General features: G+C 42.7%; 1 protein-coding gene across 3 annotated transcripts in view; it reads left to right on the forward strand.

Moving 5' to 3' along the window:
• The window catches only part of LOC105482022 (adrenoceptor alpha 1A), a 116,435-nt gene extending 96,380 nt beyond the window's left edge, over positions 1-20,055 (forward strand). The window contains exons 3-4 of one of the 3 annotated variants that reach the window (XM_011741882.3): positions 1,128-1,513; positions 15,053-20,055. In XM_011741882.3, the coding sequence (XP_011740184.2) occupies positions 1,128-1,513; positions 15,053-15,073 (407 nt within the window). In that variant the 3' untranslated portion in view covers positions 15,074-20,055. Of the gene's footprint in view, positions 1-1,127; positions 5,654-11,345; positions 11,984-15,052 lie in introns of those variants that run through there. The other 2 variants (XM_011741881.3, XM_011741880.3) reach the window with 2 other exon arrangements.
• The last annotated feature ends 4,747 nt before the right edge of the window (positions 20,056-24,802 follow it).

Here is a 24,802-nt window from a genome sequence, read left to right on the forward strand (position 1 = left end):
GTGTGGACAAGTGCAAGGCTGGGCTGCCCGGAATAGTGCTAGTGCTGGATGCAGTGAGGGCCTCACCCCAAGGCAGCCTCAGCTCAGAAGGGCGGAGCGTCTTGGCGGCAGCTGGGTAAAGGCTAAATAAGCATTTTTTCATATTTGTAAATTGAGTAATTGGAGGAGATAATCCTTAAGATTGTTCCCCTTTAAGACTTCACAGTTTTGTTCTTCTGCTGCCAAATGCCCCGTGGCACTCTCTGTGCAGGACATGACAGGTCCTGAGGCGGGGTTCCTGCTATGCACATCAACGGGTAGGGTTTGGGTAGGTAGAGAAGGTGGAAAAGGGCATCAAGGACACAGTGGCCCAACTTGAGAGGACAAAAAAAAATTGACCAATGACCTGGAGAAAAAGTGTAGTGAGTCTAGCTAGAGAAAAAATAACAACCAATCATATTAGAAAGCTGGTCAGACCAGGGGCTGTGGAGGACTCTGAATGTGAAGCAAATGACACACATTTGGGAGTCATCGAGGGATATTGACAAAGGGAACTCACGGTGACGTCAAAAGACATCATCTAGGAAAAGTGATTGAGAATCACTGGCCCAACATTGGCAAGGCCAATATTGTGTGAAGTTGAGATTCTCATCAAAATCCGTAATTCTAATATTCGAGAGGGGAAGAATTCATAAACACTGAGGCTGTGTCTGTTACCTAACACTGCATCAGAGAATAAAGGGCATGTTCAGGTAACTGAATTTTAATACGGATTATTTGCATGGATTCCAACTTACTTTTCAATTTAGGCAAAACAATGTACATATGTGGGATCAGTCTGAGTTTCACATTTTCATTTGGTAAAACTTCACAGCAGGCATTGGTCACTGTGAGCCAATGCAACCCTATCCACTGGGCCTGCTCCTGTAATTAATGACACACATGAACCAAGTAGGAATGGTCTTTGAAGATACTGCAAAAGGGTGACAGTCACAGGAGCTAGTCAGTCAAATATGAGAAACTCAAATGTGTTTGGGATCATTTTAACCTTTTTAAAAACACAGAAAGATGTTTGTTTGATTGTTTTCCTAGCCAACTGGCCTGCTGGCTTGCAAATAATATATATCAATCTGTTTGTTTTCTTCCAGGGTCTTTCTTCCCTGATATCAAGCCCTCTGAAACAGTTTTTAAAATAGTATTTTGGCTCGGATATCTAAACAGCTGCATCAACCCCATCATATACCCATGTTCCAGCCAAGAGTTCAAAAAGGCCTTTCAGAACGTCTTGAGAATCCAGTGTCTCCGCAGAAAGCAGTCTTCCAAACATGCCCTGGGCTACACCCTGCACCCGCCCAGTCAGGCCCTGGAAGGGCAGCACAAGGACACGGTGCGCATCCCCGTGGGATCAGGAGAGACCTTCTACAGGATCTCCAAGACAGATGGCGTTTGTGAATGGAAATTTTTCTCTTCCATGCCCCGTGGATCTGCCAGGATTACAGTGTCCAAAGACCAATCCTCCTGCACCACAGCCCGGGTGAGAAGTAAAAGCTTTTTGCAGGTCTGCTGCTGTGTAGGGCCCTCAACCCCCAGCCTTGACAAGAACCATCAAGTTCCAACCATTAAGGTCCACACCATCTCCCTCAGTGAAAACGGGGAGGAAGTCTAGGACAGGAAAGATGCAGAGGAAAGGGGAATAATCTTAGGTACCCACCCCACTTCCTTCTCAGAAGGCCAGCTCTTCTTGGAGGACAAGACAGGACCAATCAAAGAGGGGACCTTCTGGGAATGGGGTGGGGGGTAAACCCAACTCATTAGGCAGTGGATAGGGCACAGGGAAGAGGGAGGGTTTCTCACAACCAACCAGTTCAGAACGATACGGAACAGCATTTCCCTGCAGCTAATGCTTTCTCGGTCACTCTGTGCCCGCTTCAACGAAAACCACCATGGGAAACAGAATTTCATGCACAATCCAAACGACTATAAATACAGGATTATGATTTCATCATGAATATTTTGAGCACACACTCTAAGTTTGGAGCTATTTCTTGATGGAAGTGAGGGGATTTTATTTTCAGGCTAAACCTACTGACAGCCACATTTGACATTTATGGGGAGAGGGCCTAGAGAGGAAGAGCATTAAGATGGTGGCCAAGATCCAGACACATTATTTTTAAAGCAAGTTCTGAAACTCCACCCTTTCTGACACATCCGATTTCTCAGCTTGAGGGAAACTTGACAGTCAAGTTTATCTTTGGCTGCACTTTGAATGGATGCTGCTCCTCATTTCCCAAAGATGAGAGTGAGGGGCACTCATGATGTCTCAGAATGTAGCATTCTCTATCCTGGGGTCAGGAGAGCGTTGAAAGAACCAACCAGGGCGGTATGGCTTTTCCCAAGAGAAGACAGTAGACCTGAGCATCATTCTTTCAATTTAACTACTAGAGAGAAAACCCATTAAACAGTTCCAAGATCAGATGATGATAGGCTTTCTCTCTAATATCTTTAAACATCAAGAGCTTGGGGTGGCTGTTAATTTCTTGCAAAGACAGAGGCTGTTCACTTACTGCACAGCCATTTCAACATGGCTTACAAAAGGCTTTCTTGACAAATCACTTACCTGTTCCAGAACTCTGTTATGAAAATCCAGAGCTTATAATATTTTGAAAGGCAAAAGATTGTCTCCCATTACTTCTCATCTGCTTCACTATTGCATAATGAATGAGCTTCACCTGTGGCATGTTGGAATGAGCCTTATGATCCAAATACATTCTTCCCGAACTTTGAAATATACTAATGCTTAGCTTCAGAGAGATACTGATGGATCACCAAAGAACTGTCTAAAGCAGGAGTTTGTAAACATTTTTTGATAGAAGCCCATTTGTTCTGGAAAAAGATCCAGTAGTCAACTCAACTTCATCTATTCCTACTTTGCTGCAAGAACTTGGGGAACATGCTATATTTTGCTTTATGTGTACCAAATTTTGGTAAACCATAATAACTCAGTACAGAACTTGTGTATCTCTTTCCTGAAATGCTTGGAACCAGAAGTGTTTCAGATTACAGATTTTTTCAAATTTTGAAAGACTTGCATATACATAATCAAATATCTCTGGGATGGGACCCAAGTCTAAACACAAAATTCATTTATGTTTCATATACACTGCATATGCATAGCCTGAGGGTAATTTTATACAATATTTTTAATTGACTGTTTTGGACTACAACCCATAGACATGAGGTCAGGTGTGGAATTTCCCACCTGTGGCGTCATGTCGGTGCTCAAACAATCTCGGATCTTAGAGCATTTTGGATTTCAGATTTTCGGATTAGGGCTGCTCAAGCTATAGTTTACTAATGAGGAAGATGGTAACTATGTGCAAAAATTATATATGGCTGCCGTTCCACAATAAGGATTTAAAATAGGATTTATGTTTTTGGAAAATTCTTGACAACAATCAGTGGTCTAAAACTAAAGACCCTTTGCCTAGCCTCTTTCCTCTATTAGGGTAATTCCTCCAAGAAATTCAAAGCAGCTCTAACCTTCACAGCAAGAGTGGTGGCCTCATCATCCTTTTCTTCTTCCCTTGCAGCAAAATGATAATTTCCTTAAATCCTTGTCTAAAAAAACAAATCTCTTTCCACGTTGCAATGGAGGGTATGTTTGTATGTTTATTTGAGTTTTGTTATAGGTTGTGTTGAGACCTGGAGTGTGACTGTTTTTTCAGCCTTTTTCTGAAGAGTGTCTTCTTACTGGCCAGATACATATTCAGCCTTGTGTTCAGAACTTGGATTCTGGCACTGAGATGTTGGCTGGATTTTTAGACTCTTCTGTTCTCTCTGTGTGTCCCATAAGAGCTCTGCCAGATGTGGATGTCCTATTATAGAGGCAGGCATCTAGGAAGAACTTGAATATGCAAACCCTCGCTTCTCTTTGGCCTTGATAGGAAAGATCAGTTTCATTGCTGACAAGAGTTTGGTCCAGAATCTGAATAAGAAAATCACTTGCCCCGCTCCTCCTTACAGAAAGAGCGTCCCCACGGGAAGAATGACTATCATTTTTCTTCAGCGAATTATGATTCCATGTTAGAGATGATCCTTTAAACACCTTTACAGACACATTTAAATTTTAGATATGGGAAAGCTTAGAAACACAGGAAATCTGGCGCTAATGCCACATCTAATCTAAATAAACAACTAGAGAATCTTTCGGTCATCAGATTAAAACCATGACAATTGTATCCATGTAAAACTATCCGTAAATAATTGTCTGCTACACTCTTCTCCAGCTCCCTCTCTCCAGGGAGGTAAACTTTTAACATTTTTTTCCTTTCCCATAGCATGATACACCAATTTTACAAGAAATTGATAACGTCAACCAAAACTTAGTCAAAGTGGGGTAAACAATATATGAGTTGAATTACTTTTCGCTCATTCCCCCTAAATCTCTGTACCTTTAGGCATGCCAAAAAATATCTAAAATTGTTGCAGTTTATCAAATGATTGTCATATTTATACTCACATGTTTACTGCTTCTATTTGGAGTTTGAGGAATTTACCCAGAGTAACGATGTCTTCTCTAATGTGTTATAAAAAGTACTTGCTTTGGGATTGTCTAAATATCACAAAAATCAACATGACATTATGGGATAGGGAAAATTTGAGTTTATTCTGACATTATGGGATAGGGAAATTTTGAGTTTATTCTGCAACTCAAACTGCATGTATTAAGAGAGACCCTGAATCTCATTATTCAAAAATTTCCCCAGACTATGTCAAGGATTTCAGAAAAGCATTTTACTCGTCAGTTTTCTTTCGTTTGCCTCTCTCATGTCTTATCCAAGAGGATAGTAGTCACATAGCATGTCTAACACTCTCCAAAATATTCAAAAATAAATATTCCATGGTAGACAGTAGTGTTTGGGTAAACAAATATTCTCTTAAGATTTTTCTGTTAGGTCATACTGTGTGCCAGGCATCTGCAGGAAATTTTGCCCCCATTGCCTCTAAACTCCCTGGAAACTCTGCTACCCCTATTTTACAGATAAAAATCCCATCATTGTGAGAGGTTAAGGACTTGCCCAAGGCCAAGGGGGAACCATGATTTAAACCTAGGTCTCCCTATTCTCAACCTGCACATTTTCCATATCCCTCCTTCCTCAAGAGAATGGGGGTAAAAGTTTTCCCATTTGGATTGGTTGTGCTGAGAATGCCAAGCCATATCCAAACTTTTTAATGTTCTGTTTCCTTGGGATTTGCCTCCAAATTAACCATGGCAAACATGCTGCCAAATCTCCAGCCCAGTCAAACCCAAGAGCAGGGCATCTGTGGAAGGGTTTGGTGTCTGCACTTCTAACTATCAGACTGCACCACATTTTTAGGAGTTAATGGCCTGGAATGTGATTAAGGCCTTGCAAGGGGGACATACTAATGGCACGTTGGGGGAAGATGAGCATAGAAGAGAATGCAGAAGGGGCCGCATTGGCCAAGAACAATAAAATGCAGTGGCAGACAGGACACATATCGGGTGTTGTATTGAAGTTATTGATGACCAACCACAGTTCATAGAAACACTTTCGGGGAGTACATCCATTTTAAAAATAAATGAAAACAAATACAACATAACTCACTCTCACTCACCTGTATTCCAACTACTTTTTTAGTTGGACAGAGGGGAATGGATTTTTTTAGTTGGACAGAGGGGAATAGATATTTCACCAAGAATTGCAGACAGCATATCGAGCATATGAATTTTATAATGCCACCGTGGGGAAAGGGTTCAGAATGTTGATCTCCAGGTAGCTGGAGACCTAGGCAGTCTGAAAATTAGGAGCCAGTTGGAAGTTATGGCTATGTATTATGTGACATCGCTTGTTCCTAATTTCTTTTCACAAGTGAACACTGGATAGTCTGACCTTCTGGCCCAGTAGGTTTCATGGTTAAGACCTGGGAGTGAGAACATTTTAGGAACTATTTGCTTGGGCAGGTAATTGTTCACTCTTTGATCACGGCTACTTAATCAGAGCTTGACAGACTTTCTCAATTGCTTCTGGGGCTGCTCTGCTCAGGTCCTTTAGCCAAAAATGATGCTGCCTGTGTGTATGAATACTTGTTGACTTAATTAAAGAAAGAGCTCTGCTCATCAGCAAAGGGCACCCAAGCAGATGAGAGGTAAACTCTCCAAGGTAAACTCTGCAAGGAAAAACCAGGTGAAAAGAAAGCAGAGGAGGCAAATACGGAGACGTCAGAGGTATGCTTACCAGTTACTCTGATTTTTTTTTAACCATGAAACTACCTGCACACAGCTCCAGTGGAGCCCAGTTGGAACACTGTTTGCACCGCTCCATGTCTGCAGACTGTGCTGGGGAGCTGGGCTGAGCCAGGCTGCTGTGGTGCCCACCATCTTCAGAAAGCAATGGCAGCTGTGGCCTCCTGGCCCTCCAGAACCCCTGGGAGTGGAGTGAGTGGAGATGACCGTTGTGGGGCTGGGCTGACAAAAGCAAGTTAGGATTTCAGAGGAGGACACCAGCCCTGCTCCCATCAGCATTAGCTCATTCGCGCTCCCCAGACACAAATGTCGTGGAGGAGGGGCCGTATCTACTCTATGCAGGAAATTGTCATTTCTGCTTTGCTGCTGAAACATGCATTACTGGTTCTCCCACCTAAAAGGAAGGTTGTGGGGTTTGGGGGTGGAGGGGTTTAGAAGCAGGAAGATTTACCATAGACATCACTCAAAGCAGGATGCTTGAGTCATGCCTTGCTGCAACTGATAAACAAGGAACTGCCCTAAAGATTATGGCTTATTCATTTCAAAAGACAAAATAATTGCCTTTCCTTTTTGTGTGGCTCAGTTATTATTTTAGGCTCAGGAGTTATTACTTTACTTTTTCTCCATATCATATTCAGTGGAGCCACGTTATAAGCTGAAAATGACTATTACTAAACTATAAAAACTACAGACTTAATTAGGCAGAAAATTTAAGAGCAAATGTACACTGTATTTGGAGAAAAAACATGAAGGCACTGGCTTCTTCAAAAGCCTGGATCCCATAGGTGCATTCAAATGCAGTAGAGAGAAAGCTAAGACAGATAATCCCAACTTGAGTTTACTATTTCTGTCCATTTATATAGCACTTTATATTTGTCAAAGTAATTGTGCCTATCTTAAGTCATCCCTGTGCAGTAGAAGGAGAAGAAATAGATTATTACCTACACTTTAGCATATAAAGAAAAGAGGAGGTGGGAGATTTAAGGGTTTATTTGAATATCCCCAAAGCCAGCCTCCGACTCCTTTTTCCATGACACCTCAATGTTTCCCAGGTCCACTGTGTTTCTCGACACTCTGACTTTCATATCTCACTCATTTGTCCCTGACCTATAATCCCAGCTCTATTGGCACTTTCTCTCCCGCCTTATCTCTGCCATGGCTGGGCGGCATGCCACTGTTGTAGGGGCCAAGGGCATATTTGTCTATGCTTCTGTCATTGACTGACAGACAAGCACAGGTGATTCTGTTCTTTCTCCCTAGATGGCAGCAGCGGAGCCAAGGAAATATGCAGGGCAGGAGGCTCTTGGTTTGCTCCACAGGGTGACATGTAAGGCAGTGATTGTCACCTTAATGTCCTCAGGAATGCAGAGGTCCCAAAGGGAGTTTGGGGAATAATTATTTTCCCGGTCAGCCTGTGGGTCATTGCACACCCAGGTCATCAGCAGCAGCAAACAACCTCTCCTGCACCCTGCCCTGCACTTGGCATGAAAAAGAGGCACAGAGAGTCCCCAGCTTACAAGCTGGATGGAGTCCGGGTTCATCTATTTCAAAGTCAAGAAAGCATTTTTCCAAGAGGCATTGTTATAAATGGGGGAGGGCGAGGATGTTCCCAGATGAACCAAAAAATAAAAATCTATTTAATGTACCTTAGGAGTTTGCAAACCTTTTCTGTATGTGACTAGATAGTAAATATTTTAGGCATCGTGGGGTCATACAGTCTCTATCACACATTCTTATTTGTTTAGCCTTTTTGGGGGGAGGGGGAACAACCCTCTAAAATGTAAAAACCCTTCTTCTCTCAAACAAAACAAACAAACAAAACCTGGTTAGGCTGCAGGTCAGAGTGAGCTCATGGGCCATAATTTGCCGTCATGATCTATGCCATTACTAGCTAACAGTGTAGCACAGATGATGCTAAACAATGGGTTTCGGTGTTCAACATATAAATATTTTTTCATATGCCATTGACACAATTCCACTTGGCTAAATTCAAGTTCTCAGCCTGCATGAGTTGCTGGATAAAGTGACAAGTCCATATTCAGAGTGGCCCCACTCCATGAATTGTCGTGACCTTCCAAGCAGGCATCAGGATAAGAGGTGAGCGTCTACCACCCCCACTGCTGTCGTCCGTAGAGCAGGAAGGTACACTGGAGCCCAGGGAGCCTCAACATCATTCAGCTCCTCACCTCATCAGGGAAACCCCCACGGCACAATCTGGTTGACCCTAAGAGTAGCAATAATAAATACACACCTCTTGAGCAAGGCCAACCTGAAATTCTTCCCAGACCCTTGGGACCTGCCCAAGTGGAGGTCCCCAGAGGCCCTCAAGAGAATTTCAGGGCCACACTTGGCTCCTTGAGTCCTGGACATGGCACCCCACACCAGGGCATTTGAGGGCCTGCCTGGAGCTCACCAAGAAGAGTCATGGGGTTCAGAAAGCATGCTGGGTATGACAGGCATTTCCAAATGACAGATAGGATGCAGAATTTCTCTCTTCCTTTTTCTCTTCCTCTTCCTCCTCCTTCTCCTCCTTCTCCACTTCATCTTTTCTTATTTTTCCTTTCTCTTTGACTAACTGGAATAGAAATGATATTACTATGGGGAAGCATATTTGTCCCTCCCCTGGGAATACCAGATTCATGTTTCCCTGAGCTGACACACTTTGTTGGAGGGACCTCTTGTTCCTTCCTCTCTCCAGTCCTGATAGGCAACAAGGAAGAGAAAGACTTTCCCAATCAGAAATAAGGTGCAGTTCCTGCAGCCAAAGGCACAGTGTTCACAGTGTTGAGAGAGGAGACTCCACAGCAGGGCTCTGGGGTGGGGCATGGATGGTGGTGGGTGCAGAACTGACATGGAAGAACCTGGAAATACTGAGGCCATTCAGTAATAACACCACTGCCACCTTGGGCTGATGCCACATGACAGCTTCCCCTCCCTTCCCTTCCTTGTCCCGTTTGGTCTTGGTCCTATGCCCTTTCATCTTTCCCATCTCCTTTCCTGATCCCATCCTCTCCATAATTCCACTGTCCCCTTCTTGCTAAAGTTACAAACAGTGAAAGAAGCTGGGGTGGGTGCCCTTCCTCCAGAGGGTGCCATTTCCCATGGAATCCATGCTCCATGCATAGCTCTGGGTGATGAGATGGGGCTGCCCTCAGCAACTCCATGCTCTTCCCAGGTCAGCCTGATTCTGTGAGCTCCAGGCCCACAGCCTCCAGAGAGCCCAGGGCGGGAGATGGTGCCAGCAGGGTGAGGACATTCTGAAGGCCCCCATGGACTTTTACCCTCTGCTTGCAGTGCTGCCTTTCTGTTCTTATACAATTGCTTCCAAGTACAAACACAACGTGCAGCCGCATTTTAGAAAAGAGTTGGTGGTCAGAGTGGGTGGCTGCAGTATTTCTATCAGCCTCCGTGGTGTGCACCTCTTACCACTCTCTGATGGTTCAAAAGTCTCTACTGAGCCCAGCAAAGTCACCTTCTCTTTCTCTTCTTCTGCATCTTCTGTCTCTTGCCCTTATTGTTCCTTTCCTGTTGACTTTCCCTCTTAAGAGCGCCTGAGGGCCTTCCAGGCCTTGATTAATCCCATAAAGTAAAGCTGGTTTTATGATAGCATTGAGCAATGCTTAACCCATCGGAATGTATACCCTAAGCAAAACTGTCAACCAGGCAAAGGGTGTTCTTTTTCTTCTGGTGCGCTGCTCTTTGTCCCTGTCCCCAGCAGCCCATCTGCTGCTGGAACTTGTTCACGGAGTCCTTCTGCCAACTCATCATATTCTTGTTCCAGGAACTTTTCTGCTTTAAGTAAAGGATCTTCTCCCAACCAGTATGCTCCTGCTTTTGAAGATACAGCACAGCTCCATGCATTTCTAGCCCCATCATATTAGTGTCCTAGCCAATCATAACAAACAAATGGGGTGGCTTCAACAACAGAAATATATTGCCCCACCATTCTGGAGGTTGGGAAGTCCAAGATAAAGGCGTTAGCTGGTTGTTTCCTGTGAGGCATCTCTCCTTGACTTATAGATAGATATCTTCTCCCTGTGTCTTCACATGGTCTTTCCTCTGTGCATTTCTCTGTCCCATTTTCTTCTTCTTATAAGGATACCTGTTTTATTGGATTAGGGTCCACCCTCATCACCTCATTTAACCACACCATGCCTTAAAAGGCACTATCACTGAATACAGTCACATTCTGAGGTCTTGGGGACTTCAACATAGGAATCTGTGGGAGACTCATTTGAGCCCATAAGGACTCTCTCCTCACTCTCTCATTTCTGCCCATACGAAATGTATCCATAATTCTTTTCCCAGATTAGAAGTTTAAATTCGGCCCTTTCTGATCATTCCAATTTCTCTCCAAGTTCTTACAGCAATTGTCTGTAGAATGTATTTGGCAACTAATTCTGTAGCCTATTGTAATTTTTCTGTTGTCTTTAAAAGTCTGTATCTATTTAAAGTATTTTAAAGGGTACCTTGTATACACTGTACTTATATAAGTCCTGTCTTCTCAACTAGAGGAGAACTCCTGGATGGCAGCAATGGTCTGTCACTTAGCATGCCCATGACAGTACTCCAGCCCCTAAGCAAACATTCAGAGGGGGTGCACAGCAGAACAAGTAATAAGATCCAACCACTAGTTACAGATAGCAGCTGGGAGGCCAGTCCCCAGGGACCTGGAAACATCAGAAGATCCACCCAGAGAGGCTCAAGTTGATGATCCTGAGGATTCTTAGGGACAGTAAGATCCAGTTAGGGGTGCAGGTCAGCAGTGGGGAATCCCAGCCGTCTTGAGTCAAGTGGGCATATGCTTACCCAGAGACATCTGCACCTGAGGAAGCAGAGCCCCATCATTAACTAGCATAGACCCTAGACTCCGAGAGGAGGGTGAGACCGAACAAGATGGGATAAGAACCAACAGCAGAGCCCAATCTTGGGAACTGGGGCATTGAGGACCACATGAGAGCCCTGTGATCACGCTGAGGCCCCCGTGCCAGTGATAGGTGGGTTAAGGGTATATCAGTGCTGTCTACCCTGTATCACACAACTGGCTTAAAAAAATGGGTGCCAAAGAGCTTCATGTAATTTTCCTCTACTCTTCTCATAGCCTAAAACTGACAGAAAAGAGGAAAGGAAGCTGCATTGTTTGGATTTGATATGAGGATGTAGACAGCCAGGCCCTGCTAAAAGCTGTCTTAATTTCGACCTTCTGAAGACCACCTCCCACTCTTAAAGCCTAAGCCTTCGTGAGCGCAATAAGACGGTCCTGCTGCCCTGCTGCTCACTCTGCCTGGTCTCAGGGCATCCTGGCCTGCACACCTTGTGCCTCTTGAAAAATTCCATGCCATTTCCACTTAATCACCCAACCCAAGAGACTTGTATTGCCTCACAGTGTTTCCCTGACAGCCACAGAGTGATATATTCTCTTCTGTCCTGGTTCCTGCTAAGAAGCAACGAGCATTTATCCTCATTTGGAAGAATCAGGACTGTTCTAACTGCATTGCACCTGCTGTTGTGTTTTCTGGGCAAGACACCATGCCGCTGTGGCCTCCTATCCCCCTCCTTCCTCCCTGGGCACTCTCAGGTTGCAAGTGTTTCTGCTTCCACAATATCAATCACATCAGAACACCTTTGCTGTCTAGAGTCACGTGATGTACCAACTTTAGTCCAATCTGGAAATGACAGGGGGAAAATCACATCAAAAGGAAAAGCCTACAAAAGTATTCAGTCTATTCAAGCCCAAAAGTCATCCAAAACCAGGTTCGAATAAGTGTAGCAATGGCTTATTGATTTATCTTTAAACATTGCATTTCTTCCACTCCCTTGTCTTCATTCCTGTTGCTAAATGCAGCCTTATCTTTCATAATGAAAAGAGTTTGACTAATTGAAGTCTCAAGAGACAGGAAGGCTGTGGCCCATTAATCAAAAGCTGAGCATCGGGTAAAGTACTTCGTGCCCCACAGTGCCTCCCCTCGTCAGTACTGGAGTCATAGCAGAGGTGACAGTGGTTGTAAAGAGCAGAGAAGGAGGGGATCTTGATGAATGTGGTGGGGAATGAGCAGCTTGAATCTACAAATAAGGATGTCCAAAGTCAATCTGACAAGTAGGAAGGCTATTAAAAAGTACTTCTGTGAAGTATTTTTAAGATCAAAGCAAGCATTACAAATATTTAAATAACAATCTATTGCTAGTTTTCTACATACTTTAAACAAAAAGAGTCAAACTTTTATTAGGAAATAATTGAATAAAAACTGAGGTCCGTTGCTTGCTCTCATCTCCATTCCCAGCAGCTTGTCTGGCCCCAACTTCTTCTTCTGAACATCATACACAACCCTGATACTTAAACTTTAACAAGTGAGAGCTGACATTTGTGCAACAGAAATTCTGCCTCAGCATTTAAAGCTGAATCAAAAACACATGCTTTCTTCATCAGATGTGAGGGAAAACAAACTATTTTTATCTCTGGGTATAACAAGTCACAAGCAATTCACTCTCCAGTATTAACACAGAAACTTAACCCAATATTGCCAACAATGAAATCATTTTGCTCCCTATAATGCATCCATGATGATCTATACAAAGATAAAGTTTAAATAGTAAAAATGGTATTTTCGGAGTATCCACTACATGCCAAGCTTTTTGCACATGGTATGGTAAGGTATGAGATTTCATAGTCACATTACAAAAGAAATATTTTCCCAGAGAATAAATATATTATGTGTATGAGACGAGGAAAGTAAGTCAAGTCTGCAGGGAGTTTTGAAAAAGAGAAAGACTGGAAAGAACTGTGTTCTCTTCTATGTTCTCCTGGTGTTCTCCCGTGCTCACCGCTTAGCTTGCTAAACGTGACCTTTCCAACTCCACTCCAAGGCCCATGCTAGGAAGGGCACTGGAAGGATCTGGAAAATGGTGTTGAGAGAAGACCAGTGATGGACTAGGAGTCACAGGCCTGGGCTTCATTGCAGTCCCCATCTCTGTACCTATTTAAGAGGCCCTAAACAAGTCATGTGACCTCTCTTGAGCCATTTTCCTCACCTGTGAAATGGGATTAGCAGATAAAATTGTGTACATGAAATGCCTTATGAGCTGATAAAGCTATAAAATCATAGTAGGCCCCCTATAAATGCTAGCACTCTTTCCCCGTCTTCATTTCCCCTCTCAAATGCCATCTAAATAAGACGCAACTATAAATTAGATGACCTTTAAAGTATCTTCAAGCACTGAAAGTGCCATGTGCAGGAAGAGAGAAAATAAGTCCTTCACTTTCCTTTGCTCTTTATCTCACTTCAGGTTTACATTTCCAGGAGTTGGTCATGCCCACCCGAAGACATTCATTTCTCTGTAATTAGAAAGCAGGTCACAAAGCACCTGCTGCACCGTGGGTCAGGTCCTGTCATTCCTGCAATCAATGTGCTAGGCACCAAATCCCAGCTCTCAGTTATTCCCCACACCACGCTACTTTCTTTGGGTTGGAAATATCTCCACCTGGAAAATTTGTCTTAGCTTTTAAAAATCAGGCAAACTGCACGACTTTGAAGATTTCCACCAAGCTCTCTGAATTGTAGACAGGCCAGAACAAGAGTATCCAAGGCTGGTGTTTGTAATCTTCCTCACATTGGCTACTTGCTTAGTAATAGAAAGTATTTTAAGTTATCATAGTTGTCCTATGAAAGACACTAGATAAAATGCAGTCATTATAGAAAAGGTGTGTGTGTTTGCCTTTGTGTGGGTGCGTGCGTGTGCTTATATAAATGATGTTATGGGAAAGAGAAGTAGTTTTGACCACTGGAAGGCAGTACAGCATTTGAAGCAAAACTAAGATGTAACATCATCTAAGGAAATATGGGATGAGCACCTCCGGGCTTGGGCAACTATTGGAAGTAAATGTTTACAAGCCAAAAACCGCAAATTCCCAATCATGAACAGAGGTCGTTTTGATTTCACTGCAAGTTGAAGATCACTATAATACCCCCAAAGGCTGGCTTTCACATCATCCGAGGGTCATGACTCATGCTACATTGAGCGTATGAGTGTCTGCTTGTGTCACAAACCTGACAGAGCAGAGGTGGGGAGTGGGGGAAATGGAAGCAAAAGGGACAGACTTGACGCTGCACTTCCAGACTCGCATGGAAGCTCCAGGTCACAATCTTAGTTCCAATTTCAGGTTCTGCCAGTCAAGTCTAGACATTTCTGGGGCGCCCTTTAAGTGGTCTCCAGCAGCCTTCTAGGCAGGTGGCTTCAGAGGGAGGTCCACACTGCAAGCTCAGCTCACCACAACTCAGGCTGACAGGGCAGTCAGCCATGCTCGGAGGCTGAATTTGGCAGGGACTTGCTGCCATCTCCCTGCCAAATGGTCTCTCGTGACTCAGAATCTCAAAATTGTTTTAAAGAGAGGAAAAAAGTCACTTTCGGGGATGAGGTTCTTGGCCCAACTCTGCTTTATGTAAACACAGTCTATGACTATTTCAGTCTTCTGGATTTTGAGAAGCAGCTGCAAGGATGAACGGATTGGTGTTGGCCCAAATTAAAAAGAAGAGTGTTCAGTTCTTTCAGTGTATGGAGAAAGAAGACCAAAAGCATCATCTCACAGGGAGCAGAATGTGAGCAGCCTGGCTAATGAGAAAATTAGAGGGATCCTCAATTTGAGAAGAACCCGCTCTACCGGAGTCTGAACTTGTGAAAATGGACACATTGGGTCTGGAGTAAGAATTCTTACTCTACAAAAGGGTAAAATTGTGATCACATTAATGCATGATGCCTAGGATATTAAAAATGCATGATTAATTAAAGGTTAGTCTACCTTGTGTTTTAAAGGGACACACACCCATAACATGAAGCCAGCTTCCTGTCTACGACTGTTGTCCTTACTGCCCAAGGAAGGGGAGCATTTGAAGCAAATGCACGAGTGAAGCAAACCCACCACTCATCCTGTGAACCACTGTCTTTGGAATCCACCCCAGGAGCCCAGGAGCCTTGCGTGTCACATGGATTTACTTCTTTATCAAGAATCCTTCTGACTAAGGTACAAATCCAATATATTACTGTTGCTGATGCAAGAAAAACGTAACTTAAGGAATGATCATGAATGCAAAGGGCAAGAGGAAAAGAGCCTTTGGAGACAAATAGCTCGATTTTTTGTAAATCAGTTTCATACAACCTCCCTCCCCTATTTCATTCCTAAAAGTTCATTGAGAATGATCAGCCACGTGTAGGGTGTGAGGAATTCCATAAGGCAGCCCAGCTTCTTCAATAAGTAAATGGCATTTTAAAAAGGGGAACTTTTATGGGTTAAAATATTCTTAAGAGATGTATTCATCAAGTATACTGTATAAGCGTTGTTCATTTAGATCTTTATTAAAACAAAGTGTAAAAAGACATTTTTGAAGTAATTGGAGAAAATTAAGAATAGGCTGGGTCCTATTAGATGTTAGATAATTAGATTGTTACTTTAAATTTTATTGGATGTGATAATGGCATTGTCCTTAACTGGTAAGTGCATATCGAAGTATGTTTACAATTTGCTTTAAAGTTTTATTGCCAAAAGTGGAGAAGCAAGGGTGATTGATGAAATAAGAATGGCAGGCAAGGCCACACGCAGTTCTTCCATGTTTGTGCATGTTTGAAATTTTTCAGAATAAAATATTTTTAAAAGAAAAAAAAGGCACATTTAACTTGTAAAAGTCAGTGTCCCTTGAATTCTGGAACATTCATAGACTTGAAAATCATGCTGCAAAACAAAATCCCCTTTGTTCAAAGAGAGCTGCTGTTGCACTCTCTGCTCTCTCATTTCTTTATTCACTCTATAATATTCAGTGTAGGCTGACTGTGCTCCAGCGCCAAGTCCAAGGGGTGGAGAATAACAAGGGCAGAGACATAGTCCTTGCCCTCCAAGCATCTATGATATTGACACAGTGCCATGGGAGCTTGGTGGAGGGCCTCAGTCGACTGCAGAGTTAGGCTTTTCAAAAGTGGTGATCTCTACGGTGAGTCTTGGAGGACACAGTGGGGTGGGGAACAGAAACAGTTGTTCCAGGCAAAGAAGGGAGGAATCTGTGCAAAGACCCAGGGGCTGGTAAACCTTGGGCGTGTGCTGGGGCTGCTGCCTCCTCCCAAATGTCGGGGCACAGGGCAGTCAGTCTCACTTATCATGGTGACCACTTGGCTCTACAAACCCCCACTGCCCAAGTCTCCACAGGCAAACCACACAACTGCTCTTCTTCTCACTCTTTTTTTAAGCCAAGAAAGAACTCACTGAAACAGCCAGTCGGTGGTGAGTCCAAGGCTTTCCTGACAGAGTGACTATGTTTGGCTTGGCTAAAAATCACAAAGCCTTGGTTTCCCAGTTGTCTGATTCTCTTTGTTCTCAAGGCCTGGTGCAGCATTACAGTGGGATGGCTAAACAGAAAAAAAAAAAAAAAAAAAAAAAAGGAGGTCTATTTCTCTCTCTTCACACAAATAAATATTTGCTCAAGAATGGAAGTGCCTAATTCTTAAGAATAACCAAATGCTTTGGACGTCTAAACAAGCAAATCATATACAAGGCAATTCAGTGTTCCTACTAATTGAGAAATTGTTTTTAGCAAGAAGATGTTCTGCAGCATGTTTTTAAAAAACAAGTTTTACAACAACAACAACAACAACAAAGAAAATAACTGAATCACTATAATACCCCCAAAGGTTGACTTTCACATCACCGAAGGGTCACATCTCACGCTACACTGAAGCGTATGAAAGAGTGTCTGCTCGTGTTAGAAACCTGATGGACTAGAGGTGGGGGGCGCAGAAATGAACGCAAAAGGGACAGACTTGAAGCTGCACTTTTGCAATCAACTAGCAGTTAGGAAGGACTTGACTTGCTGGGGCTAAGGAAAACAAATTTGGAGGTTCATTTTGCCTGTGAAATTAAAATTATACTTCAGTAAATAAAGCTGACGCCATTTAACCATGAACCCGGTGACATTTCCTGGCTTGCTGCAGCGTTTCTGTCTCCTTGTTACATTTGTTCAAAATACAAACACAGCATTTCCACGTTGCCACAGAAGCAAATGTGGGCTGACTGGCTGGTTTTAGCTGCTATGGTTTTTCTGTAACCTTTAACAATTGTTGTGACAAATAAGATTCCATGTATGGTGCAATTTCTAACTGTGCAGTGTTTGTGAACCATGTCCACCTTCTCCAGGTTTGGTATTTGGTCGACTAAGTTGACGATGTCATTACCTTTCCTTCCATTTTACAAAAAAAAAAAAAAAAAGTTAATCTGAATCATGCTGAGAGTTTGGTATGCACGCTATACTATTCAAGGGAGCATTCTCTCCTATGTCAGAATAATATATTTATGTGTGTGAATCAGTATACTTGAATTTGTGGCAACATTTTGTATTGATGCATATATATGACACCCAGGCTGACTACAATGGCTTCAAAGCGTTTAATTTCTCTTAAATGGACTCAGTATCCTTGGAATGTGCTGTTTAAGTGTTTCTGAATTTTCTACACGCCATTTTTACAGGTCCATCTGTTTATGATGTGATGTGATAAACAATCACGTTGATTTTATGTTTCTTTTCAAAGAAAATGAATGTATATAGTACTAAGCAGATGAATAAATTATTGAAAATATACACTTCATGGATCATGCCCACTGATAAAAATGAATTTATTTGTTGAACAAAGTGACTGTTCAAATTATAAGAATTTATATTGTCCTTATTAATATGAATGCCATCTATTTAAGTGTTGTTCAATATTGATATGTGTTCTCTAATAAAATATTTTAAACCTCTTTCTTTAAACACATAACACCCTAGTTCTTCAATCATGGTGTGTTGTTAATGTCTCTTGAGAAATGGAGTGGGTAGCGCAAAGAAAATTAGTATCTTCAGCCAGCTGCATAAGGTAGATTGTAATAGTTTGCAAAGTGTCCTTTGCTTTTTGGATGAATAGGTATTAAGATTTGTTTTAAGATTTGTCTTCATTTATCCATTTGTAAGTAGCATCTTTTTGTTATAGAAATAACTCATTCATTATAGAAAATGTAGAAAATAAGCAAATAAGTATAGGAAGAGCACAATAGAAGGTACCTTTAAGTTTACCTTCCAAAGATAACACTTTATTATTTTCTTCAAGAATCTCATTTTTATATCCTCACTTAAAAAAAAATAAAATAGAAAGTATACTGGAAAAAATAATAAATAGGGTAGATCGGACATAGGGTGTACAGGGACTGCATTCAAGATATGGGCAAGGACCAGAATACACCTGGATCATCAGGTTTAGAAGCAGGTAGTGGGGGAATGTGGTATTAGAAGTCAGACACACGGAAATGTTGGATGTGTTCAAGGCAGGACATATTAAATTACCCATAGTCAAGGCAATAGGTTATGAGGGCCGAGGTCAGAGAAGATCGCCGACAACACAGCTGTGTTTTGGTGGAGTGCTTTGATGGAGGTTCTTCTCTGGCCAAGGGCTCAGAACCTGGAAGCCTCAGGGCTACCCTTTCGGCCCCACTCCCTCAGTGGGACTCCTCAGCAGTATGGTTTCCTCCTTGGGGACATGAACTCTGGAGTCAGATTGCCTGGCAGCTGTTACAGGCTCCAAATTCCCTCAACCACTCGCCACTTAGAAGATCTTAAGCCAATGTTTCAACATCTCCAAATCTTCACTTCCTCTTCTCAAAAATGAGAACAATGGCTACTGCGCATCATTAGAGGGCTTCTGGGCTAATGAAATAAAACCATGCAGGTAACGATTTAAGGAAATGCCTGACATAGAGTTAGCACTCAGCAATCACAGGTTGTTTTTTTTTCTCATTGATCTTGCTGGGGGATTTTTGTGGCTGTCACTTTGACTATCCACAAAGGTGAGCATCTGCATCCCGACGAGGAGGGATCATTATTTCCCACCCAAAGTCCTTGGCATATAAGTCAAATGATAGTAATACAGGAGCTAAAAAGAAATGATTTAGGCAGTTAGGGTAAAAGAGTTCTCGGAATTTCCTTTTAACAAAAAGCAGCCCCAAAATAATTTCTTTTCTAACAAAAAGCAGCCTGAAAAATCAAGCTGCAGGCATAGACAAGCAAGCTTGAAGCTTGCATAGGTAAATGCCAGCAGTTATACCAATAAAAAAGGGATACCTGGAAGCCAGTTATATTCAAAATGGAGGTTTTCCCTTCCCTTTTCTTTGTTGCCACATGCGCAAGTAACATGGCACAGGCCAGGTAAAGACCTCATTTGCATAATAAAAGATTAGGGTGGGATGACCAGCCTCCTCTGGCACTATGTAAATGACACACCTGGTCCAACCAATCCACTATGCCCCATGTAAATGAGACACCGCCTCCTCAAGCTCATCTATAAAACCAACCAAATAAAAGTGGCTCACACAATAAGAAAATTGTTAACACCATTATCAATACTTCGGCCTGAAAACATGCATCTTTGCCAAGATGCTCTCCAGTCAAACCGCCTGGGTTTGAATCCTATCTAGTGATTTGTTAGAATGTTTGCCAATGAGCTCTCTGGGAAAAAAAAAAAAAAAAAATGCCACATAATCTGTGGTATTTTGTCAATTTTTGTGGTGTAAATTATCCCACAATGGCCAAATTCAAGGTAGCAACATGATGTTGCTGAACACACTGTTGGGAAGAGGTGTGCACAGTCAGTTCTCAAGAGCCTGTACAAGCCAACTTCAACACTCCACTGATCCCACCCATGCCCCTTAGCAGCATGTGACCTAAGCCTACCTAGTGTTCATTTCCTTATCTGTAAAATGGGATAATAATAGAAGCTTCCTCATTGGACCGATACATGCAAAGAATGTCTGTGTAGTTCATAATAAACATTCAATGAGTCTTAGCTGTTGTTGTTGCAATCGCTGTTATTGTTAACACAATACTGATGCCTATTAGCACAGACCACAGATATCTCAGAACAGCAAAAGTGTCCATCCGCACACATTCCCTAGTAGATCAACTTTTCTGAAATATGTGTGGCAGCATTACAATCCTTTTTTTGGTCATCATATAGCACCTACTCCTTACACTCACCCGTACTGAATTTGTTAAGTCTCTGCTTCAGACTCCAAAGTTTTGGGGTTAACTCTGTCCCTTTACTTTTCAATTTTAACCAAAGTATTTAATGATTCTATGAACTAGCTTTCTTAGACAAAAGGCCTGTTAATGCTAAATCATCCTGCCAGCCTATTATTATTATTATTAATTCTCCTGTTTATAAATACAAATTGCCTTCAACAGAATTTATGAAAAACAACTATTTTATTATGTTGTGTAGGTGGAGGAAAAAATACTTTGTACTCACTCCTCACATGTTATTATGTTCTGATCCATATACTCATTTCAAAATTATATATGCACATGATAAACTAAACAAGTAAAAGCATGGCAGTATCATGAGGTTGGAATGGGCTCTGGGTTTCTGAATCCTATCACTGCAGCCTCGTTGCAGAAACTGTACATAGGAGGACAAGAACAAAATGGGAAACAACTTACAATTTTTGTTGTTGTTGTTGTTGTTGTTTTGAGACAGAGTTTTGCTTTTGCTGCCCAGGCTGGAGTACAATGGCGCGATCTCGGCTCACCGCAACCTCTGCCTCCTGGGTTCAAGTGATTCTCCTGCCTCATCCTCCTGAGTAGCTGGATTACAGGCATGCGCCACCATGCTCAGCTAATTTTGTATTTTTAGTAGAGATGGGGTTTCTCCATGTTGGTCAGGCTGGTCTCGAACTCCCGACCTCAGGTGATCCACCCGCCTTGGCCTCCCAAAGTGCTGGGGCTACAGGCATGAGCCACTGCGCCTAGCGTACAACTTAGAATTTTTATGAATCACCAGGAGAGCTGTGTTCCCAAAATTAAAGCATCTCTGCTGAGCTACTCTGTCTCACTCAGGGTTTCCTATACCCAACTTGCTTGCATCTAAAATGTCCAGGTTTGAGGAATGCCACAGAAGGAATGTTTGTGTCCCTCCAAAATCCTTATGTTAAAATATCATTCCCATTGTAAAACTATTTGGAGTTGGGACCTTTGGGAAGTAATTAGGCAAAGCCTTCGGGAATGAGATTTTTGTCCTTACAGGAAGATACCCAGCTGGGTGTGGTGGCTCATGCCTGTAATTCCAGCACATTCGGAGGCCAAGGCCAGTGGATCACCTGAACTCAGGAGTTCGAGACCAGCCTGGGCAACATGGTGAAACCCTGTCTCTACTAAAAATACAAAAATTAGTTGGGCATGGTGGCACATGTCTGTAGTCCCAGCTACTTGGGAGACTGAGGCAGGGGAATCGCTTGAACCCAGGAAGCAGAGGTTGCAGTGAGCCGAGATCTTGCCACTGCACTCCAGCCTGGGCAACAGAGCAAGATTCGGTCTCAAAAAAACAAAAAAGAAAGAAAGAAAAAACAAAGAAAGAAAAATAAGAGACCCCAGCCCAGATAGCTTCCTTGTCCCTTCTGCTATGTGAGGCTCCAGTGAGGAGATGGCCACCTATGAACCAGAAAACAGGCCTTTACCAGATACCAAATCTGCCAGTGCCTTGCTTTGAACTTACCAGCCTCCAGAGCTGAGAGAAATAAATGTATGTTGTGTATAAGCCACCTATTTATGTTATTTTGTTACAGCAGCCCAGATGAACTAAGACAAGGACAAATTTCAATGCTCACATGCCACTAGCCCTATGAACCAAACACTAATGAAAAAGCTGAAATTGAGAGTAGAGTCATGACCAGGACTTATTCTGGAAGGGAGGCCCTGATCATAAAACAATAGAGATAGGAAATGAGTGAAGAAGAGTGGAAACTTTCCCACTAAGAATACATGGTCCAAGAACAACCAGCCAGATTGTGCATTCCTTTTTGGTTTGGGCTGCCCATGGAGGATTCATAAGGCCAAAAGACAGCAGTGAAAGCAAAGGCAGAAATTTCTTCCTCTCTGTGGGTAAAGGAGCAAATACAAAGAGAAAAGCAGACAGTCTTCCTGCCCTCTTCATATAAATGCCATATGTGGATATAAATTGAAAAGTAATAGTTTCACCAATCTCTAGTCCTACTCCCTAGAGGTAACCACCCTTACCATTTTCTTGTGAGTTTACTCATTCAATGCATAGCTATTAAAAATTTGTTACATGCTGGGCATCATCTTTGACCACATTAGTGAACAAAACAGAATAACATAAGGCTTACTCTATGAAGCTAACATGCGAGAACAACTTCCAGAAATGCTCTATAAACATGCAAATATGTGGATTGCATAAATATCCTTATAAAAACAGAATGAGCCAGATACTGATTGGTTATATTAGATGCATCTCTATAGATCAGTGATTGGGCCATCAGCCCCTGATTATCTTAGATCCCTGGGTTGTTGCCATAACAAACACACCACAAAGTTAAAGAAAAGTCCAGTCTCCTGTCCTTTGGAAAGTTATAGTTTGATATTATGAGTCCTACAAAACAACTTTGAGAGCTTATTTTAGAGCTTCTAGTATTTTTAGGGGCCATGAGTATATTTCAATCATGTTGTCACTGCCTAAAACATTTTTGAAACTGTTTTGAGACTGCCTTCAGAGTCAATTTATGTGTGGTACCTCCCCCAACAAATTCCTTATTTACTTATTATTGGAAATAATACTAACCTTGACCACAAAACATCTTTCTCCAATACAAAAGGTGAACCTCACCTGCTGAGGAGACAGTTTCAGAGGTCCTCTCTGGTTGGGTCCGTAGGTGACTGGTGCCAAGACGTTGGCCAGGTCATCCTATTGGCCAAATGCAAGCTGGGAGGATCAAACCACTATAAAAAGCCATGCTGAATAAACCCAGTGGAAAAAATTAGGTCAATGGTTTTTCAACTTTTTTTTTTTTTTTTTTTTAGACAGAGTCTAACTCTGTCACCAAGCTGGAGTGCAGTGGCACAATCTTGGCTCACTGCAACCTACGCCTCCCAGGTTGAAGCCATTCTGCCTCAGCCTCCCGAGCAGCTGGGACTACAGGCACGCGCCACCAGGCCCAGCTAATTTTTGTATTTTTAGTAGAAACGGGGTTTCACCATGTTGGCCAGGATGATCTCGATCTCTTGACCTTGTGATCCACCCACCTCAGCCTCCCAAAGTGCTGGGATTACAGGCATGAGCCACTGCACCCAACGCAACTTTTTTCTTTCTTTTTTAACAGTGCAATCCTTTCTTTGGATGCAATCTTACTCAGAAGCTCAATATGCAAAAGAAAGAAAAACAGTAGTTCTGGACGGATGTTGGGAGTGGGATAAGACCCCAACCACTCAGAACCACTCCCCAACACACACACACGCACACTCTCCACAGTGACTACTGAGGGGCCTCTAGAGGGCACACAGGACACTGTGGAGCATGATTTAAGCACCGCCGGACTACACATTCTTCTGGGGCAGTTATCTTACCTTCCCATAGACACCCAGCCCATAGCCATTGGTTAATAAAGGTTTTCCAAATGAGAAAGGGGATCAGGTAGTAAATGGCTGTTGAAGGAGTAGAAGGTGGGGGGCTCTCAAAAGAGCTCAACATTTAAAGGAAACTACTAAAGAGCAATGGAAGACCCACTGCTCTTGATCTACCAAAGATCATTACCAAACAGTGGTTCGTATCTGCAAGAACAATTTCCTATAGGTTGAAATCCAGAGCAGACAGAAGTTTTCGAAGGCTGGGGAAAAAAAAACAGATGGGGCATCCTAGCACTCTTTGAATTCATGACATGAATGAGTAGGAGGTAGCCCATGGTCTGGGGGAATGGGGTGATGGTAACTGATGACAGAGGATGACAGAGGATGGTAACTGATGACAAAATGCTCCATTTTCATTTTGCTCCCTACTCCTCCAGCAGAGATAATAATCGATTTGAAACCTAGGGAAGTAACACAGGGATCAAGTGGACATACATGGGAACCATGACAAGGGCAGGTGCTGGGGTGTGGTCAGGAGGGCCCTGGCTCGAGGCAGGACCTGGGAATGGGTCTCTGAAGTGCCCAAGTGGTGCTCTTCTCCACCTTCCCTGGCAAGCCCTGAATACACTGATACATACAGTTAGCCAACGTTCAGTTATGGTTTCCAGGGGCAGGCATTGTTCCAAATGTTGTACATATACTAACTCGTGTAATGCTCCCAACAGAACTATGAAGTAGTTTCTATTGTTTCCCTCCTTTTACAGAAGGAAAACTGAGGCTCAATGGGGTTTAGGGGTTTGAAAAATTTTCAAACACAAAATTCTCACTCCAAGTAAGTGGCAGAGATTGGATTTGAACCAAGGTACTTTAACTCCAGAGACCGATTTCTTAACCAATATGCCCTCCTAGACACTAGACTCTCAGTTTTATTCCCAGTAAAGACTCAAGTTGAAGGACACAGCTGGTATCTGTGGGCAAATGAGCTTTGTGAGGGGCTGCCCTATGGGCAGTGCAAAACCAGGGTACCCAGACCAGATGGGGTGTGGAGGAGCCTGCCCAAGGGGGACACAGCCTGGAAAAGCTAAAAGAAACTGCTGCTCCCTGGAGGCAGCTCATTCCAGAAGGATAAAAGGAGTCTTAG

The sequence above is a fragment of the Macaca nemestrina genome, chromosome 8, assembly GCF_043159975.1.
Source record: "Macaca nemestrina isolate mMacNem1 chromosome 8, mMacNem.hap1, whole genome shotgun sequence".
NCBI lineage: Eukaryota > Metazoa > Chordata > Mammalia > Primates > Cercopithecidae > Macaca > Macaca nemestrina.